At 36.0% G+C, this 27,055-nt stretch overlaps 1 protein-coding gene and 1 pseudogene across 2 annotated transcripts in view; both read right to left on the bottom strand.

Annotated features, from left to right (window-relative positions):
* FBXW7 (F-box and WD repeat domain containing 7) overlaps positions 1 to 27,055 on the bottom strand; it is a 112,285-nt gene that overhangs the window by 62,700 nt on the left and 22,530 nt on the right. The window contains exon 2 of the mRNA XM_083367422.1: positions 12,094 to 12,636. Within this exon, the coding sequence (XP_083223548.1) occupies positions 12,094 to 12,567 (474 nt within the window). The 5' untranslated portion in view covers positions 12,568 to 12,636. The remainder of the gene's footprint in view (positions 1 to 12,093; positions 12,637 to 27,055) is intronic.
* LOC310643596 (eukaryotic translation initiation factor 1b-like) lies at positions 22,913 to 23,240 on the bottom strand (annotated as a pseudogene). Its single transcript has one exon. The product of its transcript is annotated as a eukaryotic translation initiation factor 1b-like (transcript).

A 27,055-nucleotide genomic window follows, 5' to 3' on the forward strand; every position in this document is an offset into this window, starting at 1 on the left:
GCATTGATTACCTTATTATTTGTTACAATTTGGCTTTCTTTTGAAGAGATCACTGGGAAAACCTAGAAAAATGCAAGACATTGGGGCATGAGACAGACATTTATTTTTTCAAATACTGCTTTAGCAACATGCAAGAGCTTTTCATTATCTCATGCAGATATTTTAATTTTTAAAAAACACCTTGATTTTACATTTTACTGAAAATATTGCTTACTATTTAATTACTATTACACTCCTATAAGCTGCTCAGGGTGGCACATAAAAATCTCAATATCAGTAAATCTAGTATCTTTCTGCTGTAACATCAGCATCACTCTGTGAAATATCTAAATACAGACTAATCTCATTTTTATGTAGATAGCAGAATGCTAAGAGACTATTACAGGATATATTACTAGAATTAACTCTGCCCCTGTAGGAAATTACCAGGTTGAACCCGAGGAAGGGCTTAAACCCGTCATCAGTCTCAAGTCCCTTTGTGCCCACAAGAGTTCTACGTCCAGTCCACCTTGAATTCCATTTACTCTTACCTGCCACCAATTTGCTTTGACTATTAGTAGTTCAGATTCACGTAGAGAGCATTAGCATACACCTATATTCACTTGAACTGCCTGAATTCTTGATTTTCTGTGCTTGATAGCCCATTTTATTATAATCTCAGGTAAGTGCAATGGTGTTATAATTTATTTGTAAGGGGATTACAAATTAGAAGGAGAAAGGAAAAGTTAATTTCATCCACTCTTTGATTGGTTCAGCAACATAGTAGCAAAATAAGTTTCAGTTAACCAAGTGCTAATCCCAAACTAAATAAATTATCTAGTAGATTACCCTCATTTTTATTTTTATTTTTCTATGTAGAGGGTGTGAAATTATCTCAAACAATTCTACATGAAAAGAATGAAAAATGTGTTCATGAAGTAAATTAGTTAAACATGGGAAGTTTATTTTTGTGCATAGAACATCAGCATTTCTTCAAAGAAAACAGCAATTCCTAGTTCACTTGTCCTACCTGCTTTAAATTAGTGTTTCAAGAACATTTGTCCTCATCCTACATTAAAATATTCCACAAACCATTTCAAATATGTAACACAAACCCAGCTGCATCATCTTGTGTTCTTCAAATATTCTAGAAATGTCACTCCAATCCTTATTGGCTATAACATGATTTATGTGTTGATTAAGTTAAACTCTTTGGTTGTCTTAGGATAGTACCAGCTGTTAGAATAACTACTACAGTTGCTCTTGAAGAATTTGCTTGGTGATTTGTTTTGTTGTGTACTGGTACACATTTTAAATATATGCAATAATAGAGGCAATCATTCTTTCAGATATATTTAAGATCCTAATTTTTAGTGTAAATCCTCAGAAAGACTCAGAAGTAATAATGCAGAAAAGAAAAATACAGTGTATATCAACAAAAGTATAATTTCCAAATAATGGAAGTAATTTCCACTTTATTCTATCCTGATCAATAGATATACTGATTATTGTATAAAGATGAAGTTAAAGGTGGTTATATCAAATGTGATCATTAAGAGTAAAAGAAGAACAATGGGAACAATCAGTTTACTAGGTAAAAATTATATAAAGACCTTGATGGAAATCGGGGATTTCACTTTCATAAGTAAAGACTGAGATGGGATATGATAGCACTTTTCAAGGATCTGAAAGAATGTAACACAAGGTAAAAACTTTTTTTCCATTGTTCCAGAGTACAGAATATAAACTAACAGTTATAGTTTTTAATTGAATGTTATAAAAACTGTATTTCTGAAAACTGGTAGGCTCTCCTTTGTCAGTTGTGCTCAAAGTCAGTCTAGAGAGCCATCTATCAGAAATGATTTAATTTGGATTTCTATCCCAATTTATACGGTTTAGATCATGGGTGTCAAACTGGCAGTCCATGGGCCGGATGTGTCACGCACAGGCACGCCCACACTGGCTCCGCTAAGGCAAAAAAATATTGTGATACGTCATGTCACATGACGTAATCGAGTTTGACACCCATGGTTTAGATCATAAGATTTAATCACATCACTAACCTTGTAAATCACCTTCAGAAACAACAGAGCAGGGTAAAAATGATAAAAAATACTACTTTTTTTTAAAAAAATTGTTGTTCTCAATCAGTTCCATAAACCAAATAATTTAATTTATCTGCCTAACAGCTATCTGAGAATGAACAGAAAGAGAAAACTACAGGTAGACCAGAAGTCGTTTTAACAAGCAATGGCAGTTGCATGATAAGACCCTTAGATAAACAGTATCCATGTATTAAGAAAAAAATGCAGATTCTGTAGTAGCTGGAGAAACTGATAAACCAGACTGTTTACCTTATCATTTTTTTTCTAGTGAGGAAAGTTCTTGAAATCTGCTGAAATCCCTTCACTGAATGATTTGTGCTGTGTTTGGATGGTTTATTGCACAAAGCCTCATGATCTCTCAATTGCTTAAAAATGGCTGAGGTGGTCCTTTCCTTTGATCCATCCTGATAGACCACAAGTGAAACAGATTAAACATGACTAAGTGTCATGCAGTATCAATATGGCATTTCTTTTTCCTGATTTTTTTATAAACTTAAAGTGTAAGAAGGAAAGAAAACAGTTCTGGCTTCTGAAATAAACGAAGATACTATCTGTAGCTTTATTTTGATAGTACATCAGATGAAGGCTTGTCAGCGTTCCATCAATTGAGCAGAAGAGAATGCAATTAGGACACAAACTCTATATGATTCACTAGTGTCAGCTCTTCAAGATAGGCCAGGCCAGAAAACAGACACTGCAAGAATTCTTTGAAGTAAATTATTGTAGGGTACAATAACAGATCTTGAAAGCCTGCCAGAAAGTACCCCATTTAAATTCTTGGAATTACATGAATTACAGAATTCTCCCATTTGCAAACTAAGATACTATTACAGGGCTTCTCTGTGATCTTGTAGTTAATGTTATTGTGAGTTTAGCTGCAGGAAACTGAAAATATCTTTTTTACTTTTCTGATGCAAACTGGTTCCTGCTACTTGTTTTAAGTAAGTTCTTATGTATTATGTAGTTCATATACTATATTATACTATATTATTGCAGTTTCTTCAAGAGTTCTTTAACATCCTCTGTAAATAACTTCCTTCAGATTAGCATTTAAGCTGTTTTATGTGCCTCTGAATAGAAAAGTGAATAACAACTGAATTATATAGGTAATCCTCGTATAACAACCAATCATTCAGTGACTGTTTGAACTTATGATGGTGCTGAGCAAAGGGGACTTACAATCAGTCTTTATATTGCAGCCATCCCGACAGACATGTAATCATCTCTAGAGCAGACATGTCAAATTCGCAACATCATGTGACATCGCGCGACATTGCCGGCAATGGGGTGGGTGCGGCTTCTGAGTGACGTGTCCGGCCCGTGGGCTGGCAGTTTGACACCTCTGCTCTAGAGTTTAGCAACCAGCTTGCTATTACAACAGTCTAGCATCCCATAATCATGTGATCAACATTTGTGAAGTCCACTGCTGGCTTCCAACAAGCAGTCAATACAGAAACCAGCTCGAAGTCACCAATGGTGATCATATGATCATGGGATTCACCTAACCATAGCAATTGGGACTGATGGAACTGCCATTGTAAGCAAGTGCACTCATGAAATCATGCTTTATGACAGTGTTGCTCAGTGCTAATTCTCAATCCCAATTACAATCAGTGAGGACTACCTGTATTAAAAATATGATCCAGATAAAGGTGCCGTAATATACAATTGGAACACATCACTACATATTTGCAGCCTCTAGCTGTTATATGCTGACAATTGACTAGATCTAGAAATTAAGATCTCTTTATTTAGTACAAAGGATCTCTTCTAGTTTCCTAGGGGTCTAATTAACAGAATCTATTAGAAGAAAGATTCCAGTGAGTGCTCTTTGTTCAAATTAAAAATCTATATAAGGACAACTTTAACTGGCTTGTTTATGTTTATTTCCTCCAATTCATCCTATGTAAAGAGCTTCTTGCTTCTTTTCAGAAGGGCAGTTTAAAAGTATTATTTTTAAATGACTTTTGTCTTTTTAAAGATTCTTAAAGATTTTTCGTTGTATTGTTTTTAATTTTGCACATTGCTCAGAGTCACATTTATGAGATGACCAGCTATATAAATTTACAAATAAATTTACTTTGATGTCTGTCAGTTATTTTATCAGTGTGAGAAATAATTCACACAAATTAGTGGATGACACCATTCACTCATCATATCTGACTGAAATCAAAAGGAATCTTACTTTTGGGTACTTCAAAGAATAAAGGCAAAAGCTCTGAGGAAGGAAATTGAGATTGTAAAGTTAAGTCCGATTATTATGGTTTGTCTGGATAATTCAGTTCTGCACACAGAACTTTCAAGTTAGAAACATAACAATGTCCTCAGATGTCAACATTTTGTGGCTAGATGAACATGACACTGTTATGACAGCAATTTGCCACAGTCTTCTTCGAAGAGGTTTTCTGAATTCTTAATTTAGTATACAGGCCTAGCATTCATTGACGGTCTCTGATACAAATACTAATTAACTTAATCCTGTTTAGTTTCTGAGTCCAGACAAGTCTGGCACCTGTTCATAGTCAGCATCAACGTCTTTTTTCAACTGATGAGATCTTGCACTTTTTTAGTTCCGTTTCGCTGTCCTATACCATCTTGGTTCAGCATTACAAAAATATTTCCCTTCTTCAATGTATATGTAATTGTATGGAGAGCAAAGCTTTTTTCAGTTCTATCTCTACAGAAAATCCTGTATATCTTTCATTTATCCTATCTTTAAGATATTTCTGAGAGGGATCATAAATTCTATTTGTCCTTTCTCCTGATTGACCACATTTCAGAAATATACTTCTGAGCTGCCCAATTCTGCAGTGTGTCTCCTTGGGTTCATTTCTCTGTGGGACTGGAAAATGTATATTAATTTTAAATGTTATCTATTTTCATTTTTAATTATTTTATTTCTTTCCATCTGTTGGCCTTATGGCCATAATAAAAATTTGATTTGATAGACCAGTAAGTGCTGAAGACCTTTTTTATTATCTTTATATTATTATTATTATAAATTATAATTAAAATTATAATATAGCTTTATAATATTGTGATACTTATGTATCATACAATCCTTCAAGCGCCAAGTTCTCTAATGGACGCCTTTCACAAATCAATTTAAGTGAGAGTGATTCCCACAAGTACTTCATACCTTTTCAACTTTGTTTACACTAGCTGCCATACAGATCTGAAGCCTACACTATTAGGATTCAGGAACATTTGGAAGCCTTCAAATGTACATGCAAATAATTTCAGTGACATCAGAGTGAATAAGAGGGCAAGGCTATTGTTCACTTAGTAATAATACAGATATACCTCCCAATGACTGTGGGTGGTTCACAACCTCAAGATAATCACAATAGAATGGATTTTTTAAAAATATAAAACAAGACAAGAGTAACAGAACAGATGGAATGAAGGGAAAGATCTCACTCTCCCTTACCAAAGGCCTGAGTGAACAGCCAGGTCTTCATGACTCTTCTAAACAACAGCTGAGTGGGGTCCATCTAGATCTTAAGAGAAACCTCATTCCAGAGGGCAGGCACTGCTACAGAAGGCACATTTCATGGATCTTGATAGACGACATTGTTTAATTAAAGAAACCCAGATGCTAATTCTACAAGATCAAAGTGGTTGGGCAGATACTATAAAAGAAAGGTGGTGCTTCAAGTAATCAGGCCCTATGTCATGGAGGGCTTTACAAATAACAACTGCCAAACCCAGAAGCAAACTGGCAACCAGTGCAGCCTGCAAAGCAAAAATGTTATATGGGCATATCAAGGCATGTTCACCACACCTCCCACTGCTGCATTTTGAACTGTTTGAAGCTTCTGTATTGCCTCTTTCCAGGCAGCTGAAAATGATGAATCTCTCTCTAGTCCAAGAGGAATAGTTTTTACTTCGCAAATAGACAGTGCTTCATTTGTTCAAATATTATAAGCAAAGTGTTTGAGTAAAGGTTAATTAATTAAAAACATTAAAACACTTTTAAAACAATTTCAGATAGACCATTGTAGGAGTTATAATGCTAGCAAGAATACATTTAAATTAAAAATGAAAAGCTTAAATATTCAACAACAGAATTACATTTGTCTTCAAGTGTCCTTGTTATTCATTCCCAGCTTAATAGCAGTAACACTTACACTTACATACAGATCCATGTAAGCTTTACAGCTCTCTCTAAGCGGTTTACAAAGTCAGCATATTGCCCCCAACAATCCTGATCCTCATTTTACTAACTTGGGAAGGATGGAAGGCTGAATCAACCCTGAGCCGGTGAAGATCAAACTCCTGGCATTGAGCTGAATTAGCCTGCAATACTGCATTCTGTGCCACTATGGCTCCAATTAAGTAAATATATTCATCTCTTCAATGAAGATAGATATACTAAGCAGAAATGAAAGATTTGTTCAACATTTATATAAACACTTTATAAGTACCCTTTAAGATTTTCATCAGCATCACAATTTTCGTAATAGCTTTGAAAGAGAAAGGACCACACAATCTTTGAACAGAGTAGTGTCTTCCTCTTTCCCTGTAAATTCTTATTAATTCTTTCTAGCAATCCCTATTCACTTTATACAAGTATAAGAGACTTGCAAGGAATGCACATAGTTTTCCTTCACTCTTTTGCCATTTTAGGTAGAACTTCAGATATTTAAGCTTTATTGACAGAGTATCCAGTGTCTATTTAGGTTTCAAAATGTTAAATACAGTATTGCAAAAGCTAATACGGTGTTGTGGTTAAGGTTCTGGACTGAGAAGACTACAATTCAAATTTACCCTTTCATATGGAAGCTGACCAAATGACTTGGGGCCAGACACACTCTCTCAATATATTTCATGGAATTCTTGTTTAAAGAAAAATTGAAGGGAAGGCTTTGTACCCGACCTTCATCGCCAGGAAAAAAAAGTGCAATAAATCTATCAAACTCTAAAGAGCCAGATAACACAAGACAAGTACAAGAAAATAGAAAGAACAAATTGCGTATTAAATAACCTTTTAGCTGTAAGTTTGTAAAATTTATAAGATATTGAAAATACACAATTATAGAAAATAGTCAATATATTCCAAATCCATTGCTTCATTTTTTACACTGAAGTGCCTTGGCTGGTTCTATAATGAATTTTAAATATTATCTGGGATGCCAAAAAAACTCAACTTTGACATACAGTATACACACAAAAACAAATTAATCATTACAGGAAGCACTTGCCTTAAAGTGGTGGCAACTTGCATAGGTATTACAGTCTCAGTCCTTGTAGAGAAATGTAAATAGAAATTTTTTTGCTCCAAAAATATTTACTATGTAGATCAGGGGTCTTCAAACTTGGCCCTTCGATGGCTTGTGGACTTCAACTCCCAGAATTCCTCAGCCAGGCAAGCTGGCTGAGGAATTCTGGGAGTTGAAGTCCACAAGCCATCGAAGGGCCAAGTTTGAAGACCCCTGATGTTGATAATGAGTCCAAATGCTTTTTACTGGAGAAAATTTAACTAATTCTTATCAATTTATTTGGATATCTTCAAAAATTCAAAAATCAGGACAAATACTACATTAAAATGTCATTTCATTATATTGTTATAGTCAAAATACAAAAGAGAAGAATTATCCATAATTTGTTACTAATAATTTTCATTTAGTGTTATGACAATACTGAAAAAAATAGGACTTGCAACCAGTCTTCAAACAGTGCCTTGCAAGAGAACCAGGTGATCAGTGCCAGGCTCTTCTCATTTGGTAAGCTGCTGATGAGACCCAAGAGGAGATGGGCTCCTAACAAAATGCTCAGAGGTTGCTTGTCATGCTGCAGCTCAGAGATTGCTTGGGGCAAGAAGCTTTCAAGCTATGATGTGGCAAAATGTCCTAGAGCTTCTCACTGCATTGCAGTTCTGAGACTGCTTGTGCAGCACGGTTCAGGGGCCTCTTGGTATGCTGTGCCATGGGGTTTGAGATTGTACACCTCAGTGGCAGTGAAGAGAGAAAGAATACAACAATTATGCCGAGGAGGAAGGTCCACTGGGGGCCGCAGCGGGAGAATACAACAGCTTTTTTATGGTGTGTGGGTGGCCAAAAGGGCAGAGATGGAGGGGTGACAGACTGATAGGGGGAGATGCAGGGGAGGCAGTCGGTTGCCTTGGAAGAACAGAGGCTTGAGGATAGAAAGACAGAGTGGCAATTGCTTGGATCGAGATCAGTCCTCGCCTAACAACCTGCAGGATTCATTTAATGATGGAACTGGTGATACTGCCATTGTGAAGCAGGGTGGTCACAACTACCTAGCAACCACTTCGTTTACTGATGGAGTTACCAATCCCAATTAAGGTTGTAAAGTGAAGACTGTCTGTATTCCATATTTTAAAACTTACGGCACAATTGAGACCAGAATTTCAGATGTTAAGCAAGGCCATTGTTAAGTGAGTCAAGCCCAATTTTATGATTCTTTCTGGCCATGGTTGTTAAGTGAATTATGCGGTTGTGAATCTGGCTTCCCGTCTTGACTTTGCTTGCCAGAAGCCAGTCAAAGGTCACAAATGGCAATCACATGATCCTGGGACACTACAACTGTCATAAATATGCCGGTTGCCAAGCAGCTGAAGTTTGATCACATGCCCATGGAGATATCATGACAGTCGTTAAGTATAAGGAATAATAGTAAGTCACTCTTTCAGTGCTATTGTAACTTTTAATGGTTGTAAGTTAAGAACTACCTGTACCCTTTGAAAAATATCAAGAATACGAAAAACAGTATAAATGTTATTTATACTGGAACATCACTGAGTGTTATATGAAGGCATCTAACTGCACCCTCTAGTGTTCAGAGCTTAAAATGGTGTTTTAATAAGTTTAGAAAATATACAGTCACCTATTATGAAGTTATTTAGTAATGTTTTATTGCCTTGTCAATTCATGTTTTTAAATCTTTCTTGAAAACTGCGTTGAGTTGTTAGTCAAATGAGAGGCCCTATAAATCAAAGAAATAAATGAAAAGGCTACTGTGCATCACCATCCCAATAGAAGGAAAATGTTGGCTGTGTTGCTAAACTAAACTACATGATGCTGACAATGGCTTGTGTGCAAAGGCAGTACTGTACTAAAGTCAAATAATGAGGAAATAAAATTTTGGTTCAAGAACCCAAACCAACTGCAAAATCAAATTAGGTTGGTAAATATATGTAGGAGGCAAGACTATTCCACATTCTATCTCTATTAGCTAAAAAAAGTTAGTAGTCCTCGACTTACTGTACAGTCACAATTGGGATCAGAACTGCGGTCATAAGTCAATACAGTCATAAAGAGAAATGTCACATGACTCACTGAATTACTATGGCAACCCCAGTTCTTCCTGTTGCGGTTGACAATCACAGGTCTTTAAGGAAATACCCGCCCCAATCCAAGCCATTCCCAGCTTGATCCCTACCAGCCTTGAAGTTCATTAAGATAAGAGACAGCCTCCAACTCCCCCCACCCACCTAACGTGCTCCCTGCTATGCCATTTTGGCCATCCAGTTTTGCAGGGTGTCAAGCAGTCCGAGAACCACACAACTCTGGACTGCTTGTCACATTCTGGGAAGCCTTCACTCCCCAGCAAGTGTCAGAATTTCTCTCCCCAGCTGTCCCAGCAAGTGGCAGCATACATGAGCTTGCCAGCAAGCGCCAGCATTTGCAAACAAGCGCAGCATTTGCAAAGGGGAGTTTCATGTGTTGTGATGCCTTTAAGCTGCTTTCTGCAGGTTTTTTTTTCTTTTATGCTATGTCAAGCCAGCCCCATATAGCCCAGCCGGCAGGCCAGGCAGGCCTCATCATGAGTGGGACTAAGAAGAACGTGGTGAATGGAAGGGAGGGCAATGGAGTACAGGATGGCAGGGGGCGAACAGGGCACAGATGGAAAGGCAGGCAAGGTGAGTTGCAGCACCCTGGTGGTCTAAAAGCAGGCAGGCTGTCAAACACCCGGATTTTGATAACTTGAGGGTGTGAATGTGGAGGTGATGCAATAGCCGTAACTTTGGGCCCTTTGTAAGTATCACCATTCAATGCCGTCATAACTTCAGTCACTGAACAAATGATCACAAATCGAGGACTACCTGTACAGATTTTTTTCCCATTTCACATCTTAATATATAAGGGACTACCTTTCTGTTGTTACTTACACTGTAGATCCTTGTTTCACCTTCACAGCATTTGAAATAGTATTTTCGTTCCAATAACAGGCTTCAAGTTAATTTCAGTAACTCTCAGCCTGTCTCCCTGACATCTTACCTGTTTGTTGTACTTGTGTTAGGTATATGTCTGTTGCCTAACTGGTTGGGTTGGCAATATATAAACTACTACTGTATGATTGCAATAAAAACTGTAATGCATAACTTTAAAAGTAAATGTATTGCATCATACCTTTTGCCGATTGTCTAGCACTGATCCCAATGGCCATAAGAGGGAGCTAGTGACATGGCTTATTTCTCTCTGTTTCACGTCTCTCTGCTATTCTCTCTGTTTATTGTGGAGTGTGGATTTTGCTACTGTTTGTAAAGTCTGAAGAACTCTGTTTATTGTGGTTGACTTAAAGACTGGTAAGACGGCTCTGTAGTGGATAATCCTTAGACTGTTGTTACTGACTATCATCTAATTACTTATGAATGACCTGGACTATGCTTTATTCTACAAGTAAAAGCTTTACACATCCCAGTGCATCTGTATGGTTACTGTGCATAATTCACTACTCTCAAAATCCCATTTTTCTTTGCAAGCTCTTGCTTACTCAAGAGTAGCTCTGCACATCACTAACAACTTGGAATGATATTGTTGTGGAACAGTTAATCCACAAGCAGACCGTCTTCACAGATATGCTAAGCTACATCTGGCAGTACTACTAGAAATTACCTACTTATCTGACCATGGCGTGCATAAGCACAAACCACAGCAACCTTTGTGATGGCTAGCTAACATACTCTTCTTTTTTACTTGATTCTTTTAACTTGTAAATACCTCAAATTAAAAATGAAAAGCTTCAATAACATTGGCAGACCTGGGAATAGCAGACTCTAGAATTGGAACAATTCCTTCTTGTACTCCCTCTTTTTTATGGCAAAGAGTAGAAAGAAAGGTAATCACAGCTGTATTCTATGTCAGGGATCAGCAACAGGAATCACACTTTATATTTTTAGGGTGGATGTAATAATGCAAAGTGAATAGAACATATTTGTAAATGGCTATTGTTTTTGAAAGGCAGTCTTTCTTACGGATGATTTTTTTTCTTGCTTTTTAAAGCTATGTTAAGCCTATTTTTGGAATTATATTACAGTTTTTTGGGGTACTTCTCATCTCAGAATGGCAGGGAAATATAATACCAGTTTTAAAAACTCTGGTGAAAGGCTTATCTAGAAGACCATGTCCCATATATATGGGTTGCACTGTGTTTTAAGTGAGTACACTCATGATAGCAATGATTACAAATAAGAATTAAGGCATTTCTTCTTAAACAGTTTAAACTATGATTCATATTCAGATGTCATGCTAGATTTAGACACATTACAGCTTAGCAAGTCATGCAAGCAAATTAAATTCCTAATTTCTAATATATTAAAAGCAGAAGTATTAAAATGGATAACATTTTCTTAACCAAAGTTCAGAACATCAGAAAAAATGTTTCGTTATTCAACCAGGTTTTGACAGCCTATTGCACCAGTACTTTGCAAATACAGATTTATAAACAAAAGTAAAAAGTTAAAATATTTTCCTGCAAAATCTGATGCTTCAGAAATTCTGAGAATAAGCCTATTTATAACTACAAAAAATTAATTCAGAAATTAGAGAAAGAAAAGTGCTTTGAAGTAAATCTTAGCATAGATTTTAAGAAAGCAAGAACAGAAATAGTAATGCTACTTTTATTTAGTTACAGGGTTTTTTTCAAAGAAAAATGTTTGAACAGTGCTACAAATAGTTGATAGTAAACAGAATATATTCATCTTGGGAACTTTACTCTCTACATTCTAAAACTGTACTTATAAGTATTTAAAGTTACTCACCTTAGATTTAATATAGAATGGTGATGACTGCTGATGTATTGCTAAGTCCATATTACCATTGGAATTTATGATATTGTTACAATTAGTTTGCTCATCTCTGCTGCTTTCATCAGATTGATCAAAATCATCACTGTCTTGATCCATTTCTTCTTCCTCCTCTTCCTCCTCTTCCTCTGGTATGCCAGTATGTTCATCTTCTTCCTCCTCTTCTTGATTGCCAGAATATTCTTCATCTACTTCAATAAATCTGTTGTTGTTTTCTTCCAATTGAGATTCATTTCTATGACACAGTCCAGGTTGGCCTTCACCAATTTCCCCATTTCTTGCAACAACTTCATCTTGTTGTCGTAACTGTTGTTCCTCCTCCACAACTCGATTCATCTGCTCTTCATCCACTTGGCTTGATGTATTACCTCGAATAGACCCACCAGTTCGTCGTCTCTTGCTGCCAACAGATATGAGTTCCTGATTCATTTCCAAAAGCCAGTTTGCTACTTCTTGGACCTTCCCTAAACTATCTGAAGATGCAAAAGTTTTTACATTCTGAGAAGAGAAAAAGAAGAGAATTATCACAATTATAAACTTTATTATACTCTTAATTATAAAGATTTAGATATTAAGAATATCTCTTAACACAGAATACTTCTGATGTAACACATCAACTTAATTTTATATTGCAATGAACTTATTGCAAATAAAATCTTGTTTCTATGCATTTTAATAGTCTGTTTTATATATTAAAGTAAATCTAAGTGGTACAAGAGGAAATTTTAAGAACAAAACACTAGATGCCCACAGTAATACAGTAAGAATCTTATAGACTATTGCATTTAAATTTGACACTGATGGTAGTATCAAGTATAATGAAAATACTTTAAATAACGTTAGACGTTTTGTTTTGAAAAATCTATTTCACAATTGATTATGGGATGTATTTTCTCTAATTATGGAAATACTTTAGGGGAATGGAAATGCATGAAACAATATACACATATGTGTAACTGACAACATAAAAACTATTAAAGATTTTCAAGCTTATACAAACATTTGGCTAAAAGATTACAAAAAATGTTAAATAATTCAAAAACCATTCTGTAAATTCTTACAGAAGATGTTATGTCTGCTAAGACCAGAAGCATTGCTTCTCCATTACTGATCAATATTGTGGAATAAACTCACGTGTAAGATCTGAATAGACTCCACTCTAGTAAACATGAAAAAGTAGAATTGGCTCTTCCTTCAAAGATTAGCATTGAGCATCTGCATTCTACTGTATACAGTCATGGCCAAAATTGTTGGCACCCCAGAAATTTTTTCAGAAAATCAAGTATTTCTCACAGAAAAGTATTGCAGGAACACATGTTTTGCTATACACAGGTTTATTCCCTGTGTGTGTATTGGAACACAACAAAAAAGGGAGGAAAAAAAGCAAATTGGACATAATGTCAAACAAAACTCCAAAAATGGGCTGGACAAAATTATTGGCACCCTTTCAAAATTGTGGATAAAAGATTGCTTCAAGCATGTGATGCTCCTTTAAACCCACCTGGGGCAATAACAGGTGTGGGCAATATAAAAATCACACCTGAAATCAGATAAAAAGGAGAGAAGTTCACTTAGACTTTGCATTGTGTGTGTGTGTGCCACACTAAGCATGGACAACAGAAAGAGAAGAGAACTGTCTGAGGACTTGAGAACCAAAATTGTGGACAAATATCAACAATCTCAAGGTTACAAGTCCATCTCCAGAGATCTAGATTTGCCTTTGTCCACAGTGCGCAACATTATCAAGAAGTTTGCAACCCATGGCACTGTAGCTAATCTCCCTGGTCGTGGATGGAAGAGAAAAATTGATGAAAGGTTGCAACGCAGGATAGTCCGGATGGTGGATAAGCAGCCCCAAACAAGTTCCAAAGGAATGCAAGCTGTCCTGCAGGCTCAGGAAGCATCAGTGTCAGCGCAAACTATCCGTCGACATTTAAATGAAACGCTATGGCAGGAGACCCAGGAGGACCCCATTGCTGACACAGAGACATAAAAAAGCAAGATTACAGTTTGCCAAAATGTACTTGAGTACGCCAAAATCCTTCTGGGAAAACGTCTTGTGGACAGATGAGACCAAGATAGAGCTTTTTGGTAAAGCACATCATTCTACTGTTTACCGAAAACGAAATGAGGCCTACAAAGAAAAGAACACAGTACCTACAGTGAAATATGGTGGAGGTTCAATGATGTTTTGGGGTTGTTTTGCTGCCTCTGGCACCGGGTGCCTTGAATGTGTGCAAGGCATCATGAAATCTGAGGATTACCAAAGGATTTTGGGTCGCACTGTAGAGCCCAGTGTCAGAAAGCTGGGTTTGCGTCCGAGATCTTGGGTCTTCCAGCAGGCCAATGACCCCAAACATACGTCAAAAAGCACCCAGAAATGGATGGCAAGAAAGCACTGGAGAGTTCTGAAGTGGCCAGCAATGAGTCCAGATCTGAATCCCACTGAACACCTATGGAGAGATCTTAAAATTGCTGTTGGGAAAAGGCGCCCTTCCAATAAGAGAGACCTGGAGCAGTTTGCAAAGGAAGAGTGGTCCAAAATTCCGGGTGAGAGGTGTAAGAAGCTTATTGATGGTTATAGGAAGCGACTGATTTCAGTTATTTTTTCCAAAGGGTGTGCAACCAAATATTAAGTTAAGGGTGCCAATAATTTTGTCCGGCCCATTTTTAGAGTTTTGTTTGACATTATGTCAAATTTGCTTTTTTTCCTCCCTTTTTTGTTGTGTTCCAATACACACAAAGGGAATAAACCTGTGTATAGCAAAACGTGTTCCTGCAATACTTTTCTGTGAGAAATACTTGATTTTCTGGAAAAATTTCTGGGGTGCCAACAATTTCAGCCATGACTGTAGGTCAGGGGTCTGCAACCTTGACAACTTTAAGATTTGTGGACTGCAGCTCCCAGAATTCCTCATCCAGCTATGCTGAAGTCCACAAGTCTTAAAGTTGTCAAGGTTGCAGACCCCTGGTATAGGTAGTCCCCAGCTTACAACCACAATTGGGACCAGAGTTTTAGTCATTAAGTGATGTAACTTGAAACTGTCACTAAATTATCATAAATCAAGAACTAATAATCCTATTTTAACCATTTTATTTTAATTGGTATTCGGATGTAGTAGGGTATTTACTGTGTTCTACTGTGTTACTCTAAACTGCACAGAATATTTGTAAATTGGGTTTTACAAACACTGTGAAACAAATAGTGATTCTTAATTAATCTTAATCTTCTAATCTAGTCTAATCTTAATAATTGACTCCAATCCTAATTTTTCAAAAATATTTAAGAACTGAGATGGTTTGAAAATCAAAATGCACATTAAATAGTTTTAAAGCCACTTGTCATCTGTTTGATTTTATACTATTTTGTTTATGTTTAGCACACAGTATAAACAGTATTTATATAAAAATATAAATGACAGACATTGATAGTTCTCAAATTAACTTTTTAAAATTTTATCCTTTTATATAAAACAAATGAAAAGGCATATGTGCTATTAAAATATTTTAAGTTGTAAATTAATATTCATTCTAAATTTAAACTAAATCTTCAGGTCAAAGGAGTAATTTCCAATAGTCTTCAGAAATAAGAGACTATGTTTTTAATCTTTAATGCCTTTTTGTTTTACTGACTGTAGGAATAAGATTTGTAGACCTAGAAAAACAAGATTATGGAATACTAATTTACATTAAGTGGTAATAAAGAACTAGCTATTGACATTTTTAATTGGCTAAGTATATAATATTACAATAAAACTGGATGAAAATACGACACAAACAAATATTGGAATTCAATTCCTCCAGTTAAACTAAACTGTTTTAGAAATCCCATCGTGCATTTAAGGAGTCTTAATCAAGAAATCAAAGCCAAAGAATCTTTGATTACACAAAAGTACTATTTGGTTCTTTAAACTCTGACCAAAACAAAACAAAAAACTCCACAGCACAATATGATAATACATCAATGATATAATACTGAAAAGCCAAGTAATTTAATTTGTAACAGAAGATACAGCATCAATTGTTCCACTGTAATACATTTTTATTCACTGAATTTCTCTCACGTATGGAATGATATGGAATCTGATTTCAAGCCAGATTAAAAATGAGAAACATATCATATCAGATGCATTTGCACATTACTCCACTAGGGGGTAGCTCTTTCTGCTTATTAAAATAACTGACAAATTATTTTAAAGCATAGTATGTAACTTAAATCATAACAGCTCTTTAATGTGTCATTTTAAAATACACCTTTTATTCTAATGGCAACTAAATAAGGAATATACAGATTTCAGAAGTATCTATAATGAAATCTTTCTATAAATTTGTTTCCATAAATGTTAAATTTGTCTTAAGAGTGCCTAATTCTCAGATTGTCTTAATTTCATTAATATCTATTTATTCATGAATATCATGAAATAAAAGTTTCAGCAGCTTAAATCATAGGATGTTGTGCTGGAGTGAAGATTATTAACAAAAAATAATTGTTGGGCTACCTAAAATTAGAATACAAAGAAGGTCCAATTAGGAAGTTACTAGGACATAGAATTATAACTTCCTTAAAAGTTCAGATTGCTAATTTTCTTTCTATTCAATTTGATGTCTTGGCTAAATTTGGAACATATATTTTCTATATTTCTAGGGGGAAAAAGGCTTCAAATTTAAGGACACCTCTCGATCTTTCTTCCAGTCTCCTAATCAGAGCTACTTAAAATTAGTTTTGCAATTAAGAGAACAGGAAAACCCAGCTTAAACTTGTACTTGGCTATGGAACATTCTGTGATTTGGGGTAATCATTCAGTCTCAACCCAGTTAACACATGAAATTATTGTTGACATAAACGGGAGAAGAGATGCTTGCATGCCACTTTAAGCTCTGAAAAAAGTGGTTAGGGTAATTACGCTATAAATTGTTTTACAGTCTTGAATTTGACGGCAAGGTAAAGAAAACAGAAGTTTATAACTGTTTCCTAGATTGCATAGGGAGGATTCTTACGCATTGCTTCCTGAGAGGCATACACAGAATGAATAGGATCTAAATAGAAGCAGACAGTTCTGTACCTATTCAGGTGCCAAGCTATATAGATCTTCAAAGATGAAAACTGTTTCTAGAAGCTTACTGCACATGGAAATTATAAAAACTACTTCCCAAGTCTTAAAGCACAACAGTGGATGTTCTTCAATTAAAGGGAGTAGAGATTAATGAATACAGAATTCCCAGTTTCATCTACTGTCAGCCCACAATTCATGTGCATCTTTATGGAAAAGCAGCAGTTTGTCCTTCTCATCCAACACCAAAACCAAGTGGTCTGATGATACAGACACCAATCATAAGTCTCACTGTCATTAGCTATATTTTTATATTCCATAAGAATGGTTGGAATAATTCATACTTCAAGCATTTGCTTCATTTTTACTCTGGATGGGGAAGAGGCAAAGCACTCTAAAGTCCGAAGGATTGTTTAAAGCATGTATCACAACGTATCACAACTTTTTTGCCATTGCCGGCAATGGGGTGGGTGTGGTTTCACTATGATGCATCCGGCCTGTGGGCCAACAGTTTGACACCCCTGGTTTAAAAAATGTTTCTCCTAACAAAAAGACTTGAGGTCAAGTTATCCGATTAGTAACCCCTTCCAGATTTATCAAACCTACAGTTTTTGACACAAGGTTCTTCTTCGGGTCCCATATCAAATAAGAAAAATATTTGTAGTTAGATAATTCTTCCAATAGCTTTGGTCCCGTCTGACATGGATCCTCCATAATAAAAACTAGATCGTCCGCGAAAGCTTGCAATTTAAAGGTTTCCTTTTTAATGGTTAATCCTTTTATCTTTGGGTCGTTTCTTATAGTTCTCGTTAATACTTCAAGAGTCAATATAAACAGCAACGGTGATAAGGGGCAGCCTTGCCGTGTTCCCTTTTGAATTTGAAACTTGCTAGATGCTTCCCCATTAATAATTATTTTTGCTTCCTGATTGTCATAAATTGCCCTAATTATATTTATAAATTTTTCACCCATATTCATAAAGCTAAGCTGTTGGCACAAAAAAGACCATTTAACATTGTCAAATGCCTTTTGGGCGTCTAAGAAAAGTAATGCCATCTGTTGTTCGCTATGTAATTCATAGTACTCCAATGTATCTAATATTATTCTAATGTAATCTAAATATGGTGAGGTTGCCGGACTGCGAATAAATAGAAATAAGACCAAGATGATTGTTAAAAATATGACCAATAAACAAAAAGGTAATCTGGCCGAAATCACGGATATAGAAATAGTCAAGAAAATAAAATATTTAGGGATTAACATTACGGCTAGATGCACTTCACTCAAAAAGGATAATTATGATAGTGTAGTGAATCAAATAAAAGGTGACCTGGAAAGATGGGGAAACCTAAAACTCTCATTATTGGGAAGAATCGCTGTCATTAAGATGAATATTCTGCCTAAAATCCTGTTTCTGTTTCAGAATATCCCAATTCAACTCGACTCTAAATTTTTTCGAAATTTGGATAAATTATCACTAAATTTTATTTGGCAGGGGAAAAAACCAAGAATTAAATTGAAATATTTACAAGACACGAAGGAAAATGGGGGTTTTGGATTGCCAGACTGGGAATTATATTACCACGCCGCGGCCCTGAGCTGGATTAGAGAATGGGTAATCTTGAGAAATAGAAGACTATTAACTTTAGAGGGTCACGATTTGCAATATGGCTGGCATGCTTTCCTATGGACGGAGAAACAAGGTCTTTTCTCGCATTTTCAAAGACACCGGATCAGGCAAGCGCTACTCAATACTTGGAAAAAAATTAGATCTCACAATTACACCAAAATACCGGTCTGGCTATCCACCCTTGAAGCGATAGTTTACCCAAATCTGTTTGATTTGGGTAACATAATCTCATACAAGGATATTCTGAATGAGGAGGGGGAATTGAAACTTAGGAATGAACTAGAATTACAAGGTATAAAACTCGATTGGTGGGCCTACTTACAAATCCAATCGAGATTTAGGAAGGATAAAAATGAATGGGGGATATATACCTCTGAAACAGCATTGGACAAAATATTATTGGGACCGGACTCTAAACAAATAAGGAATTTTTATAAATTACTTTTGGGATATAAGCTGTTTGAAGAGCAAGTGAAAGACCCCATGTTGATCTGGGCTAACAATTTAGGACATAACATCGACCTAGATACTTGGCAAACAATTTGGGATAGGAATAAAAGGATAACACTGGCCTCATCGTATAAAGAAAATTTATTTAAAATGTTTTACCGATGGCATCTCCCCCCAGCCCGCTTAGCAAAAATGTACACAACAGTATCTCCCAAATGTTGGAAGTGTTCTGAAGAGATAGGCACATACTTCCACACGTGGTGGTCTTGCAGTAAAACACAAAAATTTTGGAGAACGATTTGGATTTGGCTGAAAGAAATATTGAAACAAGATCTGGAGTTTAGTCCAGAACTTTTCTTGTTGGGAATCACGAAAGAGAAATATCCTAAAGACGTGCTATACTTAACGATCCATATTATCACAGCAGCTAGAATATCATTTGCGCAAAAATGGAAAAAGAATGAGATCCCAGGACAAAAAGAGGTTATTAGGAAAATTTGGGATTGCGCTGAAATGGACAGATTAACTTTGGAATTAAAGAATAAAGATCAATCAGACTATTATAGAATTTGGAACAAATTGTATCTTTGGATGGATAAAAAGAAAGGTCTCTATTAGGTTTTACAGACTAGCTCACTGTTTTAAATATTGTGGTATTTCACCGATTTGTAATCTAAGTGTATTTAAGTGTATTTTTGATGTACATATATACATGTATATATATATATATTTAAACATTGTAGACAAAAAGGTTTGTCAGCTCGCTGGTACTGTGTCCAATGTTTTTAAATAATAAATTTAATAAATTAAAAAAAAAAAATATTTGTAGTTATGGGTTTTTTTGTCCTAGATTTCTGACTATTAAGACAATTTATTCTCAAAAGCGTTAACTATTTCTACATCTCAACTCTATTTATTCTGATGCTCGCTTTATTTTGACCTTATATACATTTTTATTTTTACCTTAGTTTTATTACTCATTTTTATTGTTCCATTTTATAAGTATAAACCTTTATTTAAAAATAATTATGCTATTATATCACAAATTCTTAAGTAGCGAATTTCATATATTAATTATTCATTGTATAAAACTATAATTTTTGCCACTAATATAGGTTATAGATGCAATTTGGTTAATAGTTACAGAATTAGTCATGACACTGAACAATTCCCTTCAGCAAAGACTTTACTACCAAAAATTATTATAAAGTTTTCTCATAATAGTTCTATTTTGAAGTTATGTCAGAGAACTATTTTTACTTTTATTCTCTATAGTTCTATTTTTACCTCTCTCTATTCCTACTTTATTTACAGTTCTATCTCTAATTATAGTTCTAACCTATCCACTTACTTTTATTGTTCTATATTCTAACTTCATCCTTTATTTTATGATTCTGGAGTTAAATATGATTCACATTCTTGAATCTTCTTTATCTATTTTCCTTTCAATTCTGTCTGGGCTATTCCTTTCTGAGTCTGGTGATTCCCCATCTATTCTGTCCCATGGCTCATTTATTTGATCTCAGTAGGGGGTAGGGGAGTCTGTATTATCTATGGCTTCTTACCTCCTTCTTCAAGGCTGCAGCTGCTGTCAGGTACTTAGCCTTCCTGACACTCTAAGCTGCAGCTTTCATTCTGGATCATCTCCTATAAAGTTCCTCACCTTGCCAGAATCTACCCCCCTTGGAATTGCAGATTTTCTGGTCCCTTGTATTCTGCCTCTATTCACTATTGGGAGGGAGGGAAGGAGTTGGTTGTAATATCACTGCAATATTGTGACTGTTACTGGCACTTGTCAGCTACTGCTATCTGAAAGTTCTGCTGCTTCGTTTTGCTCAGTTGCAAAGCCTTTAGCTCTTTTTCTGTGCATTTTTGTTTTCTCCTCAGCTCAGTTTTGCTCAACTGTTCTTTTTTTTTTGCCACTGACACAGCTATGCCCTCTTTTTAAAGGGCACATCAAATAAAATAAGGGAAAGCCCTTAAAAGATCATGGAAGAGGGAGGAACACAATTTCTTTCCTGCACATCCTTCATCTAATAGCACATCTTTTCCCACGGAAATTTTTCACTCTTAATTTAGCCATCCCAGGACCTTCCACATGGTATAGACAGGAATAAGAAGCATACCAGGAGTCTAAATGGTTGCATATTTATAGATACAGCTAGTCCTCAACTTATCACCAAATTGAGACCAGAATTTCCATTGCTAAGATGGTTCCTAAGCAACTCATGTCCAGTTTTATGACTTTTTTTGCCACAATTGTTAGGCACTGCAGTTGTTAAATGAATCATGCTGTTGTTAAGCAAATCTGGCATCCCTCATTGACTTTTCTCGTCAGAGGTTGCTGGACACTCAATTGTTGTAAATACATGCCAGTTGCCAAGCGCCAAATTTTGATAATGTGACTAGGGAGATGCTGTGACAGTTCTGAGTGCAAAGGCACTTTTTTCAGTGCCACTGTAAAAAAATTTTTTAATCCCATTTATATCCCGCTCTTCTCCGAAGACTCAGGGCGGCTTACAAGCTTAGCAGTAAATCTGAATGGTCACTAAATGAATGGTTGTACAGGTAGTCCCAACCTATGACCACAATTGGATCCAGACTTTCTATTGTTTAGCAAGGTAGTTAAGAGACTTGTGCCTGATTTTACAACCTTTTTTGCCATGACTGTTAAGCAAATCACTGCAATTGTTAAGTGAATCGTGTGATCATTAAGGGAATTTGGCTTCTCCTACTGATTCAGCTGATAAGAAGCTGGCTGGGAAGGTCACGAATGGCAATCGTATGACCTATGGATGCTGGAACCACAGCAAATACGTGCTGGTTGCCAAGCGCCCAAACTTTGATCATGTGATTGTAGGAATGCTGCAATGGTGAGTACTAGTGAGTACTAGTGGCAAATCACTATTTTCAAGGCTGCTGCAATTCTGAAAAGTCACTAAATTTAAGTTGAAACTACCTCCACTGCTGCATAACTTTTAAATCTGTGTACATGGCATTGCTAAGATAGCAATAGTACTTAGACTTATAAACCGCTTCACAGTGCTTTCACAGCCCTCCCTAAGTGGTTTACAGAGTCAGCATATTGCCCTTAATCTGGGTCCTTATTTTACTGACCTCGGAAGGATGGAAGGCTGAGTCAACCTTCAGCTGGTCAGAATCAAACTAGAATTAGCCTGCAATACTGCATTCTAACCACTGCACCACTACAGCTCTATATGAACAGTTCCATACATATTATAGAGATTAGAAGTAAGTATAAGAAATGCAAATCCAAACCCTTTGGCCTGTAAATTGACCCAATTTTCCTCCCAGAATGAGCCCAGAACATTATGGACTAACGTTTACACCTATGAAAGTATTAGTTACTAAGTGCCTATGCAACGAATACTAATTTTATTTTAGTATCATTTAATATGATCTTGAGCTATTGGCCAAAATTATTTAAATGTGAATTTATAAGTTAAGTCATATTGCTTCTTGATATGTCACTTAATATTTCACGTGTACATGCAGTTATGTAGAAACTACTTAAAAAGTAATTTCCTTTTTTATGAGCACTGCCTATAAAGTCCCATCATCACCATGGATGAGAGAATAAGAAAATACTATTGATGGAATAAGAACAATTCATACACACAATTCAGAAGCCATGAACTTTCCGTTGTTCCTCCTTAACAATGCCAACCTCTAGGAGGAACTGGCAAATGTTCCTCCTCTGGTCACCCTGCAACTGGGATCACCTCCCTGTATTCAGGATGCTCCATCACAGTCCCATTACAGGCAAATTTCTTTTTGAATGCTTTCACAAGTTTCTTTTTGTCATAACCATCAGTTGTTAAATGTTTTCTACTGTTTCATTGCTGGATCTTTATATGGATATAGTCTTCAGTCCCTGTCGGGAGTAAGTTGTCACTCTTAGTTGCATCAGCAAAGGAGTCAAATGATTGGAGGTTCTGGATAGTGGCCATGCGCTTCTGCGGCTAGGCACCGCTTGTAGGGAAAAGACCCCAGCTAGTTTCGCGGGGGACTCCCAGGTTCAGTAATGGGGAAAAATAAAGGGAAAAAAATGCAAACTAGCAAAACCTGAAGGGCAGAGAAGACGCAGCTGGGGAGAGAATGGGGGAGGCGGCAGCAGCTACAACAACAACAGCGACGGTCGCTCACAAAATGGCTGTCATATTGTATTTCGGCTGTCATTTTTGGCTGTCATATTGTAAGCCACTGTAAATGTTTGAACTCTGCAATATTGGCCATTTATTTATGTACTGATACAAAAAACTATTGAAAATGATATTAGAATGAGCACAAACAGACTAACAAATTATACGAGAGAAGAAAAATAGTTAGCATCAACACAGGGATTTATGAAACTGTAAATCATAGAAAAGAAATGAAAGAGATCAGAAAACTGAAACCACAAAAGAATTATAAACTGATATCTCAGATATTTTACCTTTAGGATCTGTAACATATAGTTGGCTGTTTTCAAATGGAAGAAAGGCTATTAATATGATTTCCAAGATTTTTTTCATTTTACTATTTAAAGTTCAATTAGTTCCTCAAAGGCTTACTTCACATAGTAAAAAGCTTACACATTTTCCTCAATTCATGACCAGTTGCTTAGCAACCATTCAAAGTTACAATGGACCTCCCCCAAAAGCTACTTACGACTCAGTCCTGAAGTTTTGAATCTCGCCCCAGTCACCTCACCACATTTGGTATTTGGTAACTGGCTCACAAAGGGACGCGGTGGCTCAGTGGGTTAGGATGCTGAGCTTGTCGATCAGAAGATCGGCAGTTTGGCAGGTCAAATCCTGAGTGCTGCGTAACAGAGTGAGCGCCTGTTACTCGTCCCAGCTTCTGCCAACCTAACAGTTCGAAAGCACGTAAAAATGCAAGTAAAAAAATAGGGACCACTACGGTGGGAAGGTAACAGCGTTCCGTGCGCCTTTGGCGTCTAGTCATGCCAGCCACATGACCACGGAGACGTCCTCGGACAAGCGCTGGCTCTTCGGCTTTGAAACGGAGATGAGCACCGGCCCCTAGAGTTGGAAACGACTAGCATGCACGTGCGGGGGAACCTTTAACTGGCTCACATTTAGTACCATTTGCAGCCCACCCTGGTATACATGACTACATTTTACACTTTTTTCAGAAAATCTGCATTTACTTCCAGTTTCTGAAAAAAATGCTCCACAGTAAACAATGTCACTTAACGACTGTCCTGTTCACTTAGTAAATGCCACAAAAAAGTTGTAAAGCGAGTTTGTCATGTTATATGACTAATAATTGCCTGGCTCAACTACAGTTGTAAGTTGAGGACAAACTGTATTACTATTTTTTCCAATATTTGGAAGTTTTGAATATTTTTTAAAAAGTTTTTATGAGCATGAACAAGTTGAATTGTGTCTTGAGAAGAATGTGGCAGTATAGGTATAGAAACTAATTATTCTGGAGAAAAGTTTGCAAAGTCAAACTTGCATTTCTCTCAAGTGACCAAACATGTATTGCTAACTGGGCAGGTTCAAGCAAAACCAATTATTAGGAATGCTTTTTACTAGTTTATATGCTATGTGTACTTGAAACTGAACTGGAAGGGATGTAATTTCAATTATTCATGATAACATCATTAGGCTGGACTAATATAATGCACTCAGTATGTCATAATAGACAGGCTAGCTGAAGGATGGTTTGTGTCTTCCTCAATCTCAGGTCTTCTACCGGAAGCCTGGGAGTTTGAGAGTTCTCTGCAGAATCTTAGCTCCTCTTAGCACTGCACTCTTCAGGACACAGAGCTCTGATAAAGCCCTCTCTCAGCTTAGGAGTCACAACCCTGAATGCTCCTACTACCACTGGCACCACTTTCACCTTCACTTTCCACATCCTCTCCAGGCATGACTCTCCTGGTTCATGTGTCACTCTCATATTTTGAGGTAGGCAGGTGAGACGTTAGGGGGTCTTTGCCCAAGGACCTCTATTGGTAAGTCAGGTACCAGCAGATTTGACCTGCCCCGGTCTCCTCCATCAAAGATGGCGCTCTAACCACTACACTATCCAGCCACTATTACGTATATATAGTAGTACTGCTAATAATACTAAGGTACTAGACAACCAATATAATTAGAATTCATTGAAGCTCTTATCTAAATGAGAGTTTTAAATCATCTGAAATTATAAAACACATCATGCTTTATAATAGCATGTACTGTACGTATATATTAACACATATAACTGAAATTAATGTATACTGTTCTGTCATATACTATGAAGTATTAATTTACAATTATGTGAATAGAATCAAAACAAAACACTTGTGGTCTGGCTGGACATTCCAGATGGCAATTTTTTTTTAATTAACATGTCACTTTATTTCATTCTTTCCATCCATTCATCCAGCAGTAAACATCACAGGACTGTTTCTACTTTTCTCCCAAATGTTTATTCCTTCCTTCCTTCTCTTTAAAGGCTGATCCCACCCTTCCTACAGATTAATAGTGTTATCTGATATCAAAATTCATCTCTAATACAGTACTTATATATGCACTTTATACCCTTTAATATATTTTAAGATTCCAAATAAAAGATTCAGCAAAAAATAAGACATGTAGATTAATTTATATTCTAGCTTCCTGTATTTCATTCAGTAATTTCTTTTGTCTGTGAATTAAATAATATTTAATATTAATGGCCAAATCACAGAATAAAGGTTCACATTTAACAAAATTAAAGTGTGTAAATAGAAATCAAAATTCTTTTAGTAAGAAAACTAAGAAGAGGTAAAAGTGAATAGGATAAATGAATACAGCAATTTTTTTACAAAAGATGGGCAGTGTAGAAAAGTGATAAATACTTACAATTACTGGGACCAAAATGTAAAGTACATTGTTACCATAGAGCAGGGGTTGTCAAACTGCTGGCCCGCAGGCCGGATGCGTCATGGTGAAACCGCACCCACCCCATTGCCGGAAATGGAAAAAAAGTCGTGATACATCGCATCACATGATGTTGCGAGTTTGACACCCCTGCCATAGAGCTATGGTAAAGAATACCTAAAAAATATTCTTCTGACTGTACATCATCTTTATATTTAGTAACAGCTGAAGCAGCAGTATAGATGCTTCATAGAACTAATTAGATTACTTTCTGTTTCAAGGTAAATTGATATATACACTCCAAAGAAAAGAACACTGTCATAAATGCCACCAATTTAATCTATTAATGTAATTAGATTTAAACTTTCCAGATGAATGAAGTGAAATGAGGCCAAGAATATATTCAACCATTAACATGACTAAAAATAATATTATTTCTTATAAATAAGATTTCCTGCACCATATAACTGTTTTACTTCCAGAACAGTTTTGCTTTTATTATAATATATATAATGTAAATGCACATTTATGCAGGCTTTAAAAGAGGAACCCAGAATTCACAAGCAGCATGGAAAAACGTTTTAAGAACAGAATCATCTTCATGGTTAGATACATGTAAAACATTTTATGGCAAAAGAAATAAAGAATTGTGCTGATATGAAGTGAAGGTCTTCAGTGATCTATCTCTTGGCTTAAAATAATCATTCTATGATCTCAAATTTCACTTTTTCAATACATGTAAGAAAATATTTTAGCAATGGTCTATATATTTTAGCTACCAAATATACATGTAACATAGAAGTAGAAACAAACTACTTGTTGATATAAATCTAGTTTCTAATTTATTTTCATATCTATATCTTTTTTGTGTATGTGTTTTGTAAAGTGAAGAGTGCTTGCTCATTTCACTA

The sequence above is a fragment of the Vipera ursinii genome (genome assembly GCF_947247035.1).
Source record: "Vipera ursinii genome assembly, chromosome: 7".
In the NCBI taxonomy this organism is placed as follows: Eukaryota; Metazoa; Chordata; class Lepidosauria; order Squamata; family Viperidae; genus Vipera; species Vipera ursinii.